The 21,061-nt window shown below is 36.8% G+C and overlaps 1 protein-coding gene and 1 pseudogene across 1 annotated transcript; one reads left to right on the forward strand and one right to left on the reverse strand.

Annotated features, from left to right (window-relative positions):
* The first annotated feature begins 1,916 nt into the window (after positions 1–1,916).
* Positions 1,917–6,054, forward strand: LOC130848627 (olfactory receptor 4C6-like; annotated as a pseudogene).
* Positions 6,055–19,540: 13,486 nt separating this feature from the next.
* Positions 19,541–20,386, reverse strand: LOC130847830 (olfactory receptor 4C6-like). Its single transcript, XM_057725467.1, has one exon. The coding sequence runs from the start codon at positions 20,384–20,386 to the stop codon at positions 19,541–19,543; it is 846 nt and encodes a 281-aa protein (XP_057581450.1).
* Between the last annotated feature and the right edge of the window lie 675 nt (positions 20,387–21,061).

Raw genomic sequence — 21,061 nt, forward strand, 5'->3', positions numbered from 1 at the left:
ACATATTCAAGGTTGATAATATTTAGTGTTGTTAAGGCTGTGGGAAAAATTACTTTTTAAAACTATTTTTGGAAATAAAAGATGCTTCAGGATTTTGAGAGCAATGCTACAGAATCTGTCAAATTTAAAAATATGCATATTGTTTGTCTTGGTGATGACATAGATTTCTCCAACAGAAAGAAATGAAGGTGTCTCTAAGTGATGTTCATTGTGTCCCTGTGTGTAAGGCATAATATTAGAAATAAAATAAATTTCAAGCAAAAATGACTCAGTTAAATAAATTATGTTGTAACCATAATATGGAATAGCATGTAGCAATTAAAATCAAGGAAATTTCATAAATATTGACAAATAGTGCCCATACAAACTGTAATTAGAATTTCAAGGACATTATTATATTTTTGTGTATTTATATAGACAGTAAAACACATAAATGATTGTACATATACCTACATACAAATGCATATCTAAGGAGCATTTACTGAACTGTTAATAGAGGGTCAAATGATGATGAGTACTTATGGTTGGAAGAAGCTTTTGACTTTAAAATTCCTATCACTCTATCTATATAAACTAGTTTCCATGGGTCATGTTTTACTTTTAAAATTTATAAAAATAAATTATTTTCATCTGAAATATTCTACTTTTGGTTAGAACTGGGTTTTATAAAACAGTGTGGCAGAGGTTTCTTTTAAAGTCAATTCAAAAACTTACATCCTACTAAGTGTTCAGGAGTCATTAAGCTGATATCCTTTTAGCCAATGTAGTATTTGATAGATACATAGGTAAACACATGATCCAAAGGCAGGGGATCTGTTTTAAAATAGCTTACAGTCAGTAGAATTCTCCTTATTCTGGGGAAATAAATAAAGATGCTCATCTAAGACCTTTACATTTATAGAATTATTTAATCTTTACAACAACCCTTTTGGGTAGGTTCCCATTTTTCACAGACAGAAATTGAGGCACAGAGAGGTTGTCTGACATATTATATATACTCAGAAGTAAGAACTAACTGCAATGTGAAAAATCAAGAATTTACATAGATTTATTTAAGATGATAGCTCCTACTACTTATTCCCAATTGAACTCCAGTCTGACTAGGTGCATCTACTGAAGCATCTCATACCTGGAATTAACATTGATGCATGTGACTAACTTTCATGAAAAACACAACATATACCAGGACATTGTAATATTTAATAAATATTTAAACTATAATTTAATTTCACATTTAATCACATTTTAATGTTTATAAGGTTGAATATTAATATTTTAAATTATAATGCTAGGAACTTAATATCTTTACTATAATAACTGAAAAAAGCAACTGAGATTTAGAAAGAATAAATAACTTCTAGTTAATTATATTCCTGGAAGTTCCATAATGAAATCCAAGTTTTCTTATTTCAAAGTCCATAAATTTTGACTATGTACACCATATTTTCAACTTTTTTCTTCCTCCCTTGTTCATGCAGTTGCCTGTCTTATTCACTTTCTAAATTATAAATTTATAAATATAGAATTGTCTCAAGTGTCATATCAAAGACTAGCTTATTACATTTTTTTTGAAGTCTCTAGATCATACTGATGTTTTCCCTTCTGGAACTTATTTTGTACGTGCATTGTTTCAGGAGTGCTCATTCTGTTTCCCTCTTTATGGAGAAGGTACTGCCTTGTATTCCTCGCAATATCACACATGCTATTAAACAAGAAATACGTACAGATTAGGTAATAATTAGGAAACTGAAGAAATGTAATTCTTCACTTCTCAATATGAACAGTCTTTTGCACAATGGTATTTCACAGAAACACTGGAAAGAAATAAACAACATTGCAAAGAGGGTCAGATGGCAGTGATTCAACACTGAACTGGAAGTCCACGATGTGGTGCAGCTCTTGGTTTTGGCTAAAGCATGTCTAGGAAGAAAAATGGTAAAGATGGAAGGTGGTGAATAGGATATTTGAGCCTGACTTCAAAGGAATATCAGCCAGGCTCTGACAGTAGTACTGTCTCAATTCTGGAGGCAGAGGCTGTCACTGGTTTGCCTGTGCCCCAAAGTTCAGTACAGTTTTCTTTAGATGAATTCAATTCCATTGAATTAAATGACTAGTGTGTATACAGCCCAGCATTCAAAATTTGGTAGAAAGAGACTAAATTAGCTGTCCCTAAACATCCACATAAAGAGCTAAAAGTAACATGAAATTTAAAAAAAAAATAGGTAAGTAATGAGATAATTGCATTACTTCTGATATGCAAGCTCTACAGGTGCATGTAACAAATATCCTGAAGAACAGGTGAAGGGGATTTGGGGGATGAAGTGAGGCTGAAAAAGGAATGGTCATGGATTTGTTTCACAGGAGACATAAGCATAGGAAGCAGGAAGTCGGGAGCTTATAGGATAGGAAAGTAATCATGGTGACTATTTGGATAGTGCTCTCCAAATATTCTCATGCCTATTACTTCCTTAGATTCTCATGAAAGTGTTGTGATTCAGGGCATACAATTCTTGGAGGGGTTGTAATCTGTGACCTGAGCTATGAACTTAATCAAATAGACACCAAGAGGCTTTGTGCAAGTTGTACAAGTTCTCCAAGCCTTATCCACTGCATTAGACAATCAGGCTAATACTACATTCTATGTCATATGGTTTTTGTGGGAATTAAAAAGGAAAACCATGAAGATCTTAGCACAGTACCCTCAAATAACAACTCTTTGACACATACTTACTTTGCTGCTGCATTGTTTTATTTTTACAGGATTTGGAGATTATGTAGTCAGTAAATGGCCTGATGCAGTAGAGAGTTAAGTTGCTCATTGACTCCAAGGTCCAAAACAGACTGACGTGTGTTCTGTCAGTAAGACATGAGTTTGACTGCAATTGGAGGGAATCATAGAAAAAGATGAAGTTGACTACTTTGGGAGAGAGAAATTAGGAATCTAAAATTAGGAAGTTGAAATGTGAACTAGTAGTCAACAGTGGTTTGTAAATAGATTTTCAAAGAGAAGGGGCATTATTATCTATTATAGTGTATTTTGTTTTAAAATATTTTAAGTCCTAAGATGACTCAGAGGAAATATTACTTGGAAGGAAGTGTTAACATTTCATGCAGATAAGAGCTGAGCTGCTGTGTTTGAAAGGAACAGAGTCCCTATGCTGGATCCTTTGAACCCCAGTTCTCCAATAATCTCCCACAACTGCCTCATTCTCTAGATGAGAAAATTGAGGCCTAGAGTGGTGAACAATGTAACAACACATCCTAGGAGTAAGAGGGAGAACCTGGAATAAAACCCAGTTGCCCTGATGTCTAAGAATGTGCCCCTTCTCCTTCATCTGGGCTATTACAAATTTTTGAAGTTCTTGGGCTAGAGATGAGAGAGGTTGAAGTTAAACTACATTGTAGATTTTCAAAGAGGGTCCTGGAAGCTGTATGCTTTGTTTAACCAGAAGGATAATTCTAAGCATGGGTCTTTAGGTGTTTAGAGGAGTCTTAGAGAAGATGTAGTTTACAGCCCCATTTAAAGCTATGGCTTCTAATATACTCTCACCAAGGCAGCTTCTGCTTAAGTATGCCTAGCAAAGAGAGCTTTACTAATGAAGCAGTTCTTTCATCATATTATCCTACTGTGGCAACAGTTGTATTATATTTAGCCAATGGAGGCCACTGTTCACTTCTTCAGTAGTATAGTGTAAAGACAAAGAATTTACGTTTCAAAATGAGATTACCTGGATTTGTAATTCCCACCCTTTTTAGATGAAATGCTTAATGTCTCCAAGCCTGTTTCCTCATCCGCAAGATGAGGTCTGTGATAGTACTCGTTCCATATGATACGAAAATACACGCAATGATGCAAACAGCAGATCATACACCTTGCTGGCACATAGTGAATGCAAAATAAATTAGTTGTTTTATTGATATTTTAATTATTATTTAGAATCCTTGTCTTCATCTGGGGGCATCCTTTTACAGGAAAATATGGAAGGAAGGATTCACACTGATTCAGGCTCATCTGCAGGGATGGTGTTGGCCAAGTTGGATCTGGGTCTTCCTGGAGCAGAGAAAGAGATTTTAGGTTTTATTTTCTTCAGTTAGCATGTTTGGAAAATAATTAGAATCTTGGAAGTTTAATTAAAGGTTATATCATGGTGTCAAGATTGGATTATATTTATAATTAAAACATTCTTCATTGTAGAATCATCATTGAATTTGTCATTGGATTTTATTGTAGAATTATTGAATGAAATAAGCACAGGAAGCAAAAATTTATCTCACTGGATTGTTATGATATAGAAATTTCAAATTCTCCATATCTCTTTCATATTGAGCACCCAATATTATCATAAGAGGAGCAATATCTGTTGGTATTGGTATTGGTTTTGATTCAGGAAAAGCTGGACTTGAATTTGGCTTCAATATTTATTAGCTGTGGAAACTTGGTATTATTTTTTCCCCTATTTTTGCCTCAGTATCTTATCTCTAAAATGAAGAAAATATCTCATAGGATACTCCCATGCCTGAAACATAGTAGGGATTCATTGAATACTCACAGCACATAATAATAATCCAATTTGAGAGGAAGAAATATAGATGGAAAGAGTATAGTTCTTAATAAGTGGAGAGCCTTGGGATATGACCTATCTGCTTTGCAGGCTCTTCAACTAGCACATTCTATGTGCTCAGTAAGTATATGGGATAAATGACTGAGATGAGATAAATTGTTCCAAGTGCTTGGTTATCAGATGTGTCTTGTGATAAATTTAGGTTAGCTTCTTAGCTTGAGGTTCCTAAAGGGCAGTGGCTGTGAGAAGGGCCTGTGTGTAGGTGGTTCATTTTGGAAAACAGAATGAAGGTAGTGAATGGGGAAGAAGGAAACAGGGAAGGAACAAAAGTGAATCTAAGATTGGGTTAAGCTGGTTACCATTTATCCACTGGCTTCTATCTACTGAAGATCTAGGGTTTCCTTAAGGTATGTTAATTCTTCATATTGCCATGTGTATTTAGGCACAAGGATAATGAAGCAAGGTCTTCTAAGTGACTTAAGCAGAAAGTGTCAAGTAGGGAAGCAAGAGATACACTGGTGAGAGAAGGCATTTGCAGGTGGGATCACAAGGATCAAGCTGTTATCAGGATCAATTGTTTGCAGCTGGTTGTTGTATTGATGGCTTGGAGAAAAAGGTAGGTCAAGAGGGTGGGAGACAGAGTCCAAAAAAAATCCCAAATTCCCCATGATTTCTGACTAAAAATAGGAAACCTCCTCATTGTGGTAACCGTGGTCACAAGTCAGAGTCTGAGATCACCTATGTATTTTTTCCTTATTTCCTTCTCCCTCATGGATGCCACCTATTCTTCTATCATTGCCCCCAAGATGATTGTGGGCTCCCTCTCTGAGAGCACTATCATCTCCCTCAAAAGCTGCATGGCCCAGCTCTTCACTGAACACTTCTTTGGAGGTGTGGGCATCACCCTTCTCACTGTGTTGGCCTATGACATCCACGTGGCCATCTCTAAGCCCCTGCACTACCTGAGGCCTAAGGTGTGCTACCTGTTGCAAGGAGGGGCTTGAGTGGGGGATTTATCCCAGCAATAGTACAGCTTCTCTTCATGTATCAAATACCCTTTTGTAGTCCCAGTATCATAGACTACTCTACTTGTGATTTGTTTCTACTGTTGAAAGTGGCCTGCATGGACACCCGCATCCTGGGCCTCTTAGTCATCCTCAATAGTAGGGTGATGTGTGTGGCCATCTTCCTTATCCTCATCACCTGCTATGTGGTCATCCTCTGCTCCCTGATGTCTTACAACTCTGAAGGGTGGCAAAAAGCTCTCTCTACCTGTCGCTCCCACTTCACTGTTGTTGTCATGTTCTTTGTGCCCTGTATTTTCTTGTATGTCAGGCCTGTGGCCACCTACCACATAGACAAGGCAATGGCTGTGTCCGATTCCATCATCACACCCATGTTAAATCCCTTGATCTACACCCTGAGGAACACAGAGGTGAAAAATGCCATGAGAAAACTGTGGCTGAAAAAAGGGAATTTTGTTGGCAAGTGATTGTATGCTGAGAACACCATGTGTTTCCCTTAAGGGGAAGTCATTCTTTCAGAAAGATAGGAAAAATAATATTGTCTATTCTCCATTAAAGCTAGAGTGATCTCTTAAGAATTTAAATCTGATTAATGATTTAGGGTATTTACAACTTAAGGTTTATGACACTCTACTGCTTTATATCCTTCTTTTGCTTCCCATTGCCTTCAGAATCTACTTGCCTAGTCCTAGAATTTCCTGGTTAATCTTTCTGCTGCCTCTAAGTCTCCAACCATATCTTGAGTGCCTCACCTGCCTCTCACTATGCATCAGTCATGTTGAGATTTGTCATCTGCCCTTAGAGCTGTTAAAGCTTTTTCTCACCTCAGTGATCTTGCTTCTCTCTCTCTCTCTCAAAATAAGCCCTCATCTTATTCAGGCAGCTGTTTCTCTCTACATTCTGGTCTTAAATTAAGAGATTGTCAGTACCTCAGAGAGCCTTCCCCCATGAATTTATTCAAAGATTCTCCCACTCCCACCATCATTCTCTATATCAACATCTTCTTCATTTTCTTGGTAACAATGACCAAAAGTAAAATTATGTTGTATAACTATTATTTGACTTTTATTGCTTTCCATCTCTCTCTACAATGGACATCTGTGAAGGAAAGGTTTTTATTTGTGCTTGGCACTTATTCATTTTTCAATAAATATTTGTTGAATGATTACAGGATACAAGAGCCTTTCTTCCTCAACTAGCCAAATTCAAATGGTTGAGGAATAAAAGAGGACAATCAATAAAATTAAAAATAAAAGAAAACCAAAAGGCAGAAAATGAGCATTAGAACATAGTTAGTGGAAATGAAGGACAGGGATTATGTCATGGAAGGTACTTCATGTTGGGTAGTCAGAGAAGGATTCTATTACCAGGCAAGATTTCAGCTGACTTTGGATTCTGTTGAGATTACCTTAGAAAAATTATGAAGTATATTAATCAATACATTTTCTATGAGCACCAGTAATTGCCAAAAATGATCAGAAGGAAACACTCATGTGAGGATTAGTGGGATGAAGGTTCTAGAGAGAGAAAACCCTAGTGTAAGAAATGCCATGATATCTTCAAGGAAATGTAAAAAATCAGAATGAATGGAGTGTAATGGTCCAAGTACAGAGTGGCAAGAAGCAAGACAGAAATGTTCTTTGGGCTCAGATCATGTACTTAATGCCAATACTTCTAGGTCTCCCTGAAGACGCGATGAGCATGTATGTTGTTATTTCCTTTTAAAAATGATCCAAAGTCAAAAACCCTTTAGGAACACAGATTGACTCTAAATTTTATGCTATAGAGGAGATGGGAAACATGGTGTGAAAAGCTTTTGTAGTTAACTTCTGGTTGTTCTTTAATTTTTCAATTGTAGAAGAAATTTCATAATACCATTTAAAATTATTTCATAGTAAAGTACACCTCTTAAATCTACATATCTCTGTTTCTTTTCCATGTATAAATACAGAAGACAATTCATAATAGTGTGATTACTTGGGTCTTTGGAAAACTCTTAAGATGATCTTTATTTTGTGATAATCACATAATGTGAATACGAGTAAGGACATTGGAGTAAGGTCCCTGACTTTATATTTGTTTAATACGTGATGTCGTAACTTGATAAGGTCAATCAAAGAAATTGTATAATGCTAGCTTATTATTATATTCCTCTTTGTATTGTTGAGAGGTACTGTACTATAAGATTAAAGATGTTTTCTTTACTTTTTGTGTTTGTTTTTTATGTATTATTTGTGTGAAAATTATTATAAACCTTTTACAGTATAGTATTATAGTCAATTGTGTTAGTTAGGTACCTAGGCTAACTTTGTTGGACTTATGAATAAATTGGACTTAAGAAGGCGTTCTCAGAATAGAACCTGTTTGTTCGTAGGGGACTTACTGCACTGCAGTCAGACATGCACAGGTGAGAGCTGAGAGGGCCCAGACACCTGGCCCAAACTAAAGGTATGGACCATTTATAGCCCAGATGCTTGAATGTGTCCTGTGTCACCCAAATTCAGCATGTAAACATCATTTTACTAATCAAGTTAGTACAATAATATGGAAGAAATAATGAATCAGCTTGTGGAAGCCATTTCCTTGCTAGATTGCCCTCCTGGAAACAAGGAACTTCATAGGTGCAGAATCTAGTAGGTGCAGTATTTGGTGGACCTCATGGGTGGAATAGAGCATCAAAGAGCACCCAGAAGTGAAAAGACAGGGATGAGACCCATGCAGTCTAATCCAGGCTGGAGTGTCCCACTAGAAGGCACTTCCCAGTCCCAGACACTGGAAGAGAACTTAGGAAAGTTCTCAGAAGACACTTTAAGGTGTGGAGCTAAGAACAGTGGCCCTGCTTGCCTGGGCCCAGGGGCAGAAGTACCTAAAATATTGCTTTTTTACCATTTACTAATAGAAAGTGAATTAGTTATGCAGGTGACTGGGAGAAAGTGTACCAGGCAGAGAGAGGAGCCTATGTGAAGGACCTACAGCAAATATATACATACCTGGCCAGTAAGAGGAACAGAATGGTGCCTGGCTAACCAGAGGAGTCAGAAAAGGATAGTCATAAGGGAGGAGTGTAGAGAGATAACAGGGCAGCCAGATATGCCTGCCTGATTTTTAGTAATTGTAAGGACTTAGTTTTTACCCTGAGAGATATGGAGGATATTTCCAGAACACTGGGTAGAGCTGTGATACAATCTGACTTATGGGTTTAATGGATAATTCTGAGGCTGTGTTGAGGATAAAGTATTAGGGCAGAGGATGCTAAAATAAAAACAAGAATAGGTAGGAGGGGATTGCAATAATTCAGGTGAAAGACAATAAGAGTTTGGAACTAAGTAACAGATCAAAATGTGGTTAGAAGTGGTTGGAATTGGAATATATTTTGAAGGTTAAGCCAACAGGATTTCCTGATTGACTAGATGTGGGGTATGAGGAAAAGAGAGACCAAATTGTGCCATTAGTGAATGTAGTAAGTGGAATAGGTTTGGGGACTAGGGAAGAACAAGGACACAGCTTTAACCTTATTCAGTTTAAGAAATCTATTCGTCATTCTGGAGGAAATACCCCAGAGGAAGCTAAATTTCCAGGCCTCAACCTCAACAAATGCTGGTCATGTAAACAGAGTGTGCCAGGGGAGACTCGGTGAAATGCTGCTGCTGAAGATGTAAGATGAGAACTGAGTGATGACAGTTATGTTTAGTGACACAGAGATCCTTGTTGACATTGAAAAAAGCATTTTCAGTAAGTGTTAGTTATTGAAGTGTGACTGAAAGGGTTTAAAGAGAATGGAAGGAGAAAAACCAGAGAGAGGTGTTAGAGAATCTCTTGAGTTTTGCAACAATGAGGAGAGAATGAAAGGAAGTCATAGCTGATAAAGGAAAATGAATCAATGGAAGATTTTACTTTAAAGATGAAGGGGACATGTTTCTTTTGGGATTATGGTTTTCTTTGGGTATATGCCCAGAAGTGGGATTACTGGATCATATGGTAGTTTTATTTGTAGTTTTCTAAGGAACCTCCAAGTTGTTTTCCATAGTGGCTGTACCAACTTACATTCCCACCAACAGTGCAGGAGAGTTCCCTTTTCTTCACACCCTCTCCAACATTTGTTGTTTCCAGATTTTGTGATGATGGCCATTCTGATTGGTGTGAGGTGATACCTCATTGTGGCTTTGACTTGCATTTCTCTGATGATGAGTGATGTTGAGCATCTTTTCATGTGTTTGTTGGCCATCTGTATGTCTTCTTTGGAGAAATGTCTATTTAGGTCTTCTGCCCATTTGTGGATTGGGTTATTTGCTTTTTTTGCTATTAAGCTGCAATGAGCTGCTTGTATATTTTGGAGGTTAATCCTTTGTCCGTTGTTTCATAGATAGCCAGTGGGATGTTGTTGTATAACAAAGGGAGTCCAACTCGAGGATGGAAGATGCCTTAGAGGACTGGGATGGGGAGGGTGGGGGGGACTTGAGGGAGGGTGGGGGGGAGTTGAGGGAGGGAGAGAATATGGGGATATGTGTATAAAAACAGATGATTGAACTTGGTGTACCCCACAAAAATAATAAATAAATTAAAAGAAAAAAGATGAAGGGGATAACATATTGCTTCTTTGCTGATGTAAAATGATCAAGTAAAAAGGGACATGTAGATAAAACAAAAGGTAGAGATGCTATTTTTAGACCAATGTCCTCCAGTAAACAAGAAGGAAATGAGCTCCAGTGTATAATAAAGAGGTTCATTACCTCTGGATAGGAGCACATATAATGAATGAATTTTTAAGAGTAGGTAGAAAGTTAGCAAATAACTGAATGGGTGCTGGCAAATTGGTAGATCGAGTTGTAAGAGTCTGAGGAAGTGTTCTTTAGATAGCTTAAAATTTCAGAGTGAAATAGAAAGTAAGTTCACTTAATGTCTCCCAATAAGTTTGATGTTTACAATAGCTTTTTAGGCCGATACCTTTCTTCAAATTAAAATACCATTTTATTCCTGATTTCTTTGTATCATGATTAGTATTTAATTATTCAAATCTGTTAGAGATCATGTGATTTACAATCTAACATTTGCCTCAGCAAATTCCTTTAAAAAAGCAATGAGACCATGACTTGTTTCAAAATAAGAGTGTTAAAGAAACAAATAAAAAAAGGTGGGCATTGAGCTGATAAGTAATATGTTTAATGAGTAAAGCTATTTCATGTGAAGGAATTAGGGAGACCTACAGAACAGATAAGAGAAGAGATTTAACTGCCAAGTAATAATTTCAGCATGAATGGTCAGAATGGCCCTTTCCTGTATAATAGAAAATGTAAATTTTAGACCTACTTTTGATGCTGGAGAATTAGCAAAACTATTACAAATATTTAAGTTTAGGGATCTCATTATGATCCTTCCAGTCCTTTAATTCCATAATTAAAATAGAAAAATGATCATGATAAGGTTCTCAAAGACATCAAAGTTTTTACTCTCTCAGCAGTTTTTTTCTTCTTTGATGTGAGGCAAGGTGAAGAATTATGAGGGTGAGCCAAAAATTATCTGCACTCTGACTATAGAATTTGCAGAAGTTTTAATATAACTGGAGTGTGGATAATTTTTAACACACCCTTGTATAAAGAGAATCTAGGAATTCAATTTTAAAGTGTTGTAAGTGGGCAGTAACCATTATGTTCTGCTATTAACATAGCAAAAGTTAAATGGAAGCTCTATGTAAAAATGTTTGATGCAAAATTGCTGAGTCATCTATAAGCTCATGAAGAATTTGTTTTTTAATTATTAATCTAAGTAAAGTTACTCTGATGCTCATATTCTTTTTGAACTTGAAAGTTAAAAACTAACAGATTCCTTGATCAGGGTGTACCTTTCACATTTCACCTTGCTTTTCATTCCCTTTTATCCACTATGCACTGATTACCCTGACCCTCAATTCAGTTTGGTTACTACCTTAGAATTTCTTCATAAGATTTTCTCTATTGCCTTGAATGCTCTTCCTGCTCATGTGCTTAAAGATGGTTCTGTCTCATCATTCAGGTATCAGCTTAGAAGTAACCTATCAGAAAAGCCCCTTTGTCCACCAAACTAGAATTGTGCAGTCACATATGCATCACTCCACCACAGTTTTCTGGCAATCAGTTAACAATCCATGACTTTATTTTCATTTCTATATATTGTCTCCTGGAATAGAATGCAAACCCCAAGGTAAAAGAGAAACATTACCTTATTCATCACTGTGTATCCTGATCTTAGAAGAGTATCTGACACTTCATACAAAGTGAGCAAATATTCTTCAATAAATAAATGAATCTCATAGTTTTTGAAAATAGTTGGTGATAATTAACAAAAAATATACATATACATTTTGTATATAAAAATAAAAATACTGGTTTAAATGTTGTACTTGTTTGAAATACTCTAACTGATATTATAATTGTCATCAGATATGTCACATATGAAGGTGAGTCAAAAATTATTCACACTCCAATTATATTAAAACTTCTGTAAATTCTACAGCCAGAGTGTGGATAATTTCAATTCATCCTCATATATTTTTAAGAATAAGAATACTGTAACAGAATGCTAGATTAGTCTAAGACAGGAGAATTCCCATATGCCTAGCTAAGGGAGGCAGACTAAAAAATATCAGTGTCTTTCTAGTGACAGACAAAGCAAGATCTGGAGGAAAATAAACATCTTATGGAGTTAGGAACCCAACTCTATGATGTATCAATAACAGCAAGAATCATTTTCGCATAGTTAAAGAAAAACTTAGGTCTATAGAATTACTTTTTTCTCATAAAGTATACAGCTACAGACACTAGATTCTGAAGTATGTTGACTCCAGTGCGAGTGATTGTTATTCTGCTTCTCTAAAGAAGGAAAAACGGTAGCAGAAAATTTTGGTTGTGTTGTCTGCCATATTAAATAGTAAACTAGTAATCTGAGATTGTCCTTGCTTCCAAAAGCTACCCAGAAGGACATTTGGAAGCATGCAAACCAGACAATTCTAACTCCTATATTGTTTATTTATTTCCCCCTGCTTTTTATTCAAAGTATGAATTTGTAAATATCAAAAAAACCCTGTTACTTTTAGACATATTTATTAAATAATATTTATTAAGCACTTACTAGGTGATTAGCAGTGTTCTATACACAGCATGAATTAATAAAGATAATCTGTGACCATACAGGGATTACAAATACGTGGAGAACACAGAGAAAATAAAAGTGAGTAAATAATTTTTAAAGTCTAGTTTGTCACATTGATACTAAGCATACAACCAGATGAAGAATTAGAGAAAAACTAACAGGAATGTCTAGAGAAAGTCATCAGGGAAAACGTGTCTAAAGAGGTAAGCATTCATCTGAAAGAGAAGAAAATGAGATGGAGCCAGCCACCAAAAACTCTGGGAAAGAGAATTCCAACAGTGAGCAGAGTAAGAGGAACAAAACCACTGCACTGGACAATGCTTGAATTATTCAAAAGACAGGATTAAAAATAAAGAGGAGAGAGTCTAAGACCTGGCTTCGCCCGACTGTCTGTAACTGCCAGTGCTGGATACCTCACACCAAACTACAAACAAGACAGGACCACAAAAACTCCCATCAGCACACAGACTACCTAAAGCCATATTAAGCCCACAGATACCCTGAAACACACCACCTGACATGTCCCTGATCCTCAGAGAGAAAAGACTCAGATCCACACACCAGAAAGCAGGCACCAGACCCTCCCACCAGGAAGCCTACTCAAGACACTGGACAACCTCACCACAGAGGGCAGAGAACAGAAACAAGAGGAATTATTACTAGGCAACATAGGGCAAGGAGACAGAAAATACTATAAAATATACAAAATGAGAAAACAAAAAAACACCATGTGGACAAAGGAGCAGGAAAAAAACTCGAAAGACTAAATAAATGAAGAGGAAATAGGAAATTGCCTGAAAAAGGATTCAGAGTAATGATTGTAAAGATGATCCAAAACCTCGAAAAAAGTATAGAGAAAATACAAGGAACATTTAATAAGGAACTACAATAACTAAAGAGCAAACAAACAGTAATGAACAGTACAACAACTGAAATTAAAAACAATCTAGATGGTATAAACAGCAGACTAACTGAGGCAGAAGAATGAATAAGTGAGTTGCAAGAGAGAATGGGGGAAATAACTGCCACAGAGCAGGAAAAGGAAGAAAAGAATTAAAAGAATGAAACACAGTCTCAGAGACCTTGCTGACAACATTAAGTGCACCAAAATTCGAATCATAGACACCTCAGAAGAAGAAGAAGAAAAGAAAGGGTCTGAGAAAGTATTTCAAGAGGTTATAGTAGAAAACTTCGGCAACACGGGAAAGGAAATAATTAATCAAGTCCAAGAAGTGCAGAGGGTCCCATACAGAATAAACCCAAGGAGAAATACAATGAGACACATAATAATCAAACTAATGAAAATTAAACACAAAGAAAAAATACTAAAAGCATCAAGAGAAAAGCAACAAATGACATATAAGGGGAAACTCATAAGGATAACAGCTGATCTTTCTGCAGAAACTCTGCAGGCCAGAAAGGAGTGGCCGGAGATAATTAAAGTCTTCAAAGAGAAAAACCTACAGCCAAGAATACTCTACCCAGCAAGAATCTCATTCAGATTTGACAGAGAAATCAAAAGCTTTACAGACAAGCAAAAGCTAAGAGAATTAAGCACCACAATTGCTAAAGGAACTTCTCTAGGCAGGAAACACAAGAGAAGGAAAAGACCTACAAAAACAAACAGAAAACAATTAAGAAAATTGTAATGGGGCAGACATGTCAATAATCACCTTCAATGTAAATGGATTAAATGCTCCAACCACAACACACAGACTGGCTGAATGGATACAAAAACAAGACTGCTATGTATGTTGTATACAAGAAATCCACTTCAGACATAGGGGCACATATAGACTGAAAGTAAGGGGATGAAAAAAGATATTCCATGCAAATGGAAGTCAAAAGAAAGCTGGAGGAGCAACACTCATGTCACACAAATTAGACCTTAAAGTAAAGACTATGACAAGAGCCAAGGAAGGATACTACATAATGATTAAGCGATCAATCCAAGAAGAACACATAACAATTGTATATATCTATGCACCCAACATAGGAGCACCTCAATACATAAGGAACAAGCTAACAGCCATAAAAGGGATAATTGATAGTAACACAAGAATAGTAGCAGACTTTAACACCCACTTACACCAATGGACAGATGATCCAAACAGAAAATAAATGAGGACACACAAGTATTGAATGACACATTAGACCATTTCAAATTAAATGATATTTTTAGGACATTCCTTCCAAAAACTACAGAACACACTTTCTTCTCAAGTGCTCGTGGAATATTATCCAGGATAGATCACATCTTAGGTCACAAATCAAACCTTGACAAATTCAAGAAAATTGAAATCATATCAAGCATCTTCTCTGAACATAATGCCATGTGACTAGATATCAATTACATGAAAAAAAAACTGTAAAAAATACAAACACATGGAGACTAAACAATACATTATTAAACAATAAAGATATAACTGAAGAAATCAAAGAGGAAATCAAAGCATACCTAGAAATAAATGAGAATGAAAATACAACAACCCAAAACCTATGAGACACAGCAAAAGCAGTCAGTTCTTTTTTTTGTTGTTGTTTCTTTTGTTTTGTTTTTGTTTTTTTCAAAAGCAGTTCTAAGAGGGAAGCTTATAGCAATACAGTCCTATCTCAAGAAACAAGAAAAATTTTGAATAAACAACCTAAACTTACACCTAAAAAAATTAGAGAAAGAAGGACAAAAACACCCCAAAGTAAGCAGAAGGAAAGAAATCATAAAGACCAGATCAGAAATAAATGAAAAAGAAGTAAAGAAAACAATAGCAAAGATCAGTAAAACTAAAAGCTGGTTCTTTGAGAAGATAAACAAAAAAGATAAACCATTAGCCAGACTCATTAGGAAAAAAAAAAAAAAAGAAGATGCAAATCAACAGAATTAGAAATGAAAAAGGAGAAGTAACAACTAACACCAAAGCATATACCCAAAGAAAACCATAATCCCAAAAGAAACTTGTACCATAATGTTTATTGCAGCACTCTTTACAATAGCCAGGACATGGAAGCAACCTAAATGCCCATCAACAAATGAATGGATACAGAAGATGTGGCATATATATACAATGGAATATCACTCAGCTATAAAAAGGGATGAGATGGAGCTATATGTAATGAGGTGGATAGAACTACAATCTGTCATACATAGTGAAGTAAGTCAGAAAGAGAAGGACAAATATTGTATGCTAACTCACATATACGGAATCTAAAAATGGTAGTGATGAACTCAGTGACCAGAACAAGGATGCAGATACAGAGAATGGACTGGAGAACTCGAGGTATGGGAGGGGGCGGGGGGTGAAGGGGAAACTGAGAAGACGCGAGAGAGTAGCACAGACATATATATACTACCAACTGTAAAATAGTCAGTGGGAAGTTGTTGTATAACAAAGGGAGTCCAACTCAAGGATGGAAGATGCCTTAGAGGACTGGGGCAGGGAGGGTGGGGGGGACTCGAGGGGGGGTCGTCAAGGAAGGGAGGGAATATGGGGATATGTGTATAAAAACAGTTGATTGAACCTGGTGTACCCCCCCAAAAAAAATAAATAAATAAATAAATAAAAAAGAAATACAAAAGGTCATGAGAGACTACTACAAGCAACTATATGCCAATAAATTGGATAACCTGGAAGAAATGGATAAATTCATTGAAAAGCACAGTCTTCCAAGACTGAACCAGAAAGAAATAGAAGATATGAACAGACAATCACAAGAACTAAAAATGAGACTGTGATTAAAAATTTCCCAGCAAACGAAAACCCAAGGCCAGATGGCTTCACAGGTAAATTCTACCAAACATTTAGAGAAGAGCTAACAGGTATCCTCAAACTCCTCCCAATTACAGCAGAAGGAGGAACACTCCCAAGCTCATTCTATGAGGCCACCAAGAGCCTGATACCAAAAGCAGACAAAAATATCACAAGAAAAGAACATTACAGGCCCATATCACTGATAAATATAGATGCAAAAACACTCCACAGAATACTAGCTAAAAGAATCCAACAGTACATTAAAAAGATCACACACCATGATCAAATGGGGTTTATCCCTGGCATGCAAGGATTCTTCAATATATGCAAATCAATCAATGTGATACATCATATTAACAAACTGGAAAGTAAAAACCATACGATCTTCTCAATAGATGCAGAAAAAGCTTTTGACAGAATTCAACATCATTTAAGGCAAAAACTCTCCAGAAAATGGGCATAGAAAGAAATTATCTCAACATAATAAAAGCCATATATGAGAAACCAACAGTCAACATCATTCTCAGTGATGAAAAACTGAAAGCATTCATTCTAAGGACAGGAATAAGACAAGGGTGTCCACTCTCACCACTATTACTGAACAGAGTTTTGGAAGTTTTAGCCACAGAAAGCAGAGAAGAAAATGAAATAAAAGAAATCCAAACTGGAAAAGAAGTAAAATTGTCACTCTTTGCAGATGACATACTATTATACATTGAGCACCCTAAAGACTCTACCAGAAAACTGCTAACACTAATCAATGAATTTAGTGAAGTAGCAGGATACAAAATTAATGCACAGAAATCTCATGCATTCCTATACACCAACAATGGAAGAGCAGAAAGAGAAATTAAGGAAACTCTCCCATTTAACACTGCAACAAAAAGAATAAAATACCTAGGGATAAACCTTCGCAGGGGGCAAAAGTCTTGTATGTAGGAAACTATAAGACACTGATGTAATAAATCAAAGATGAAACAAGAAAATGCAGAGACGTACCATGTTTTTGGATTGGAAGAATCACCATTGTGAAAATGACTATACTACCCACAGCAATTTACAGATTCAATGCAATCCCTATCAAATTACCAACAGCTTTTTTCACAGAACTAGAATAATAAATCTTACAATTTGTATGGAAATGCAAAAGATCCTGAATAGCCAAAGCAATCTTGAGAAGGAAAGATGGAGTTGGTGGAATTAGGCTTCCTGTCTTCAAACATTACTGCAAGGCCACAGTGATCAAGACTGTATGGTACTGGCACAAAAAGAGAAATGTAGATCAATGTAACAGAATAGAGATCCCAGAGGTAAACCCACACACATATGGCCACTTTATCTTTGTTAAAAGAGTCAAGAAAATACAATGGAAAAAAGACAGCCTCTTCAATAAGTGGTACTGGGAAAATTGGACAGCAACATGTCAAAGAATGAAATTAGAACACTCCCTAACACCATACACAAAAATAAACTCAACGTGGATTAAAAACCCAAATGTCAGGCCAGACACTACAAAACTTCTAGAGGAAAACATAGGCAGAACACTCTGTGACATACATCAAAGCAAGATCCTTTTGGACGCACCTCCTAGAATCATGAAAATAAAATCAAGAAGAAACAAATGGGACCTAATGAAACTTAAAAGCTTTTGCACAGCAAAAGAAACCATAAACAAGACAAGAAGGCAACCCTCAGAATGGGAGAAAACATTTGTCAATGAAACAAAGGACAAATGATCAATCTCCAAAATATACAAGCAGCTCACGCAACTTAATACCAAAAAAGCAAATAACCCAATCCACAAATCGGTGGAAGACCTAAATAGACATTTCTCCAAAGAAGACATCCAGATGGCCAACAAACACATGAAATGATGCTCAATAGCACTAATCATTAGAGAAATGCAAGTCAAAGCCACAATGAGGTATCACCACACACCGGTCAGAATGGCCATCATCAAAAAATCTAGAAACAGTTAAATGTTGGAGAAGGTGTGGAGAAAAAGGAATCCTCCTGCACTATTGGTGGGAATGTAAATCAGTACAATTACTATGGAAAACAGTTTGGAGGGTCATTCAAAAACTAAAAATGAAACTACCATATGACCCAGCATTACCACTCCTGGGCATATACCCAGAGAAAACTATAATCCAAGAAGAAACATGTACCATAATGTTCATTGCAGCACTATTTACAATAGCCAGGACATGGAAGCAACCTAAATGCCCCTCAATGAATGAATGGATAAAGAAGATGTGGCATATATATACAATGGAATATGAATCAGCCATAAAAAGGAATGAAATTGAGTTATTTGTAATGAGGTGGATAGACCTAGAGTCTGTCATACAGAGCAAAGTAAGCCAGAAAGAGAAAAAAAAAATACCATTTGCTAACTCATATATATGGAATCTAAAAAATGATCCTGATGAACCCAGAGACAGGGCAAGAATAAAGATGCGGATGTAGAGAATGGACTTGAGGACACAGGATTGCGGGGGAAAAGGGGAAGCTGGAACAAAGTGAGAGAGTAGTATTGACATATATGCACTACTAAATGTAAAAGAGATAGCTAGTAGGAAGTTGCTGCATAACATAGGGAGATCCACTCAATGGATGATGACTCATAAGGCCAGGATAGCGAGGGTGGCAGAGAGTTGCAGGAGAGAGGGGTTATGTGGATATATGTATAAATATAGCTGATTCACTTTGGTGCACCTCAAAAACTGGCACAAGATTGTAAAGCAATTATATTCCTATAAAGAGCTTAAAAAAAAAAAAAAGAGGCAAGAGATACAGAGAGACAGAGAGCTTTACCAGAGCCCTGTGAGAAAAGGGACAGAACATAAAATGTACTAGGGAGATATGCAGTAATAGGATTGTAGTATCTTAACTGGATTTGCATTTTTAAAAAGATGCCAGTGGCTGCTGTATCCCCTGAAAGGACTGGAATGAATGAGGAGATAAGAGCTCATTGTTGTTGTATGAATTGCTCTTAGTATAAAAGTTAATGGCCACACAAGATCCCTTGTGTCATCCACAGTTTTATTATGGCATTTTTCATCTCCGTATTCTTTAAGGTTTAGATCAAGGGATTTAACATGGGTGCAACACTGGTAAAGGACACAGTCATTGCCTTTTCTATGGGGTAGGTGGCCACAGGTCTGACACACAAGAAAATACAAGGCACAAAGAACATGACAACCACAGTGAGGTGGAAGCCACAGGTGGACAGTGCTTTATACCACCCTTCAGAGCTGCAGGACTTCAGGGAGCAAAGGATGACCACATAGGAGATGATGAGGGTAAGGAAGATGGCCACACACATCACCCCACTGTTGAGGATGACTAAGAGGCCCAGGATGTGGGTGTCCATGCAGGCCACTTTCAAGAGTGGAAACAAATCACATATAGAGTGGTCTGTGATATTGGGACCACAGAAGAGTATTTGATACATCAATAGAAGCTGTACTATTGCCGGGATAAATCCCCCCACCCAAGCCCCTCCTAGCAACAGGTAGCACACCTGAGGCCTCAGGTAGTGCAGGGGCTTAGAGATGGCCACGTGGATGTCATAGGCCATCACAGTGAGAAGGGTGATGCCCACACCTCCAAAGAAGTGTTCAGTGAAGAGCTGGGCCATGCAGCTTTTGAGGGAGATGGTAGTGCTCTCAGAGTGGGAGTCCACAATCATCTTGGGGGCAATGACAGAAGAGTAGGTGGCATCCATGAGGGAGAAGGAAATAAGGAAAAAATACATAGGTGATCTCAGACTCTGACTTGTGACCATGGTTACCACAATGAGGAGGTTTCCCCAAACAGTGGACACATACATGATTAGAAATACAGCAGAGAGCATTTCCCGCAGCTCTGGATTCTTTGCAATGCCCCAAAGAATGAATTCTGTCACATTGTTTTGACTTCCCATGTATCAGGTGCTGATATGAGCTCCAGCTAAGAGTTAGAAAACCTGGAACAGCAACATATGACTTTAAATTACTGAGTATTTCAGTTCATGTATTTCCAGGATCTCAGGGAACTTACCTTTTGTTGGTTTGTTTGGTTTTGCTTTTTTTCATTTACTCTCCGCCCAGGATTTGGCTTTCAATAACCTGCTAAATAAAGAGTTTACAAGAGAGTTACTTCATTAGCATTAGGTTCTCCCCAAGCTTTTTTTTTTTCTTTTTTTTTTTTGTCTCTTTTTAAATGGTGCTTCCATGTGAAATACATTTCTGCCTTTTATTGTTATTATTGATAGCTTTTTTGAGCACCTACCTTACTTCAGGCACTAGGATAACCCTATGACTCATTCTAGTTTACAGATGAGGGAACTGCTTCTCACAGGGTTTAGGGAATTTAGCCAAGGTTTCACAGCAAGTTAGTAGTGAAGCTCAAATATGGACCATATTTCCTGACTGCAGAATCAGTGCCCTCAAACATCAATATTTCTTCTTTGGTCATTATACTGTGACTTTATCATTTACTAGGGACTGTGCTAAGTGTGTTACAATACATTATCCTGTTTTATCTTCAAACAAATATGAAATAGTTTCTTCTTTCTGCGCTCTTTTCAAAAAATATGACACTTGTTTTGTAATTCAGT

This window comes from Hippopotamus amphibius, chromosome 3, assembly GCF_030028045.1.
Source record: "Hippopotamus amphibius kiboko isolate mHipAmp2 chromosome 3, mHipAmp2.hap2, whole genome shotgun sequence".
NCBI classification, from domain to species: domain Eukaryota; kingdom Metazoa; phylum Chordata; class Mammalia; order Artiodactyla; family Hippopotamidae; genus Hippopotamus; species Hippopotamus amphibius.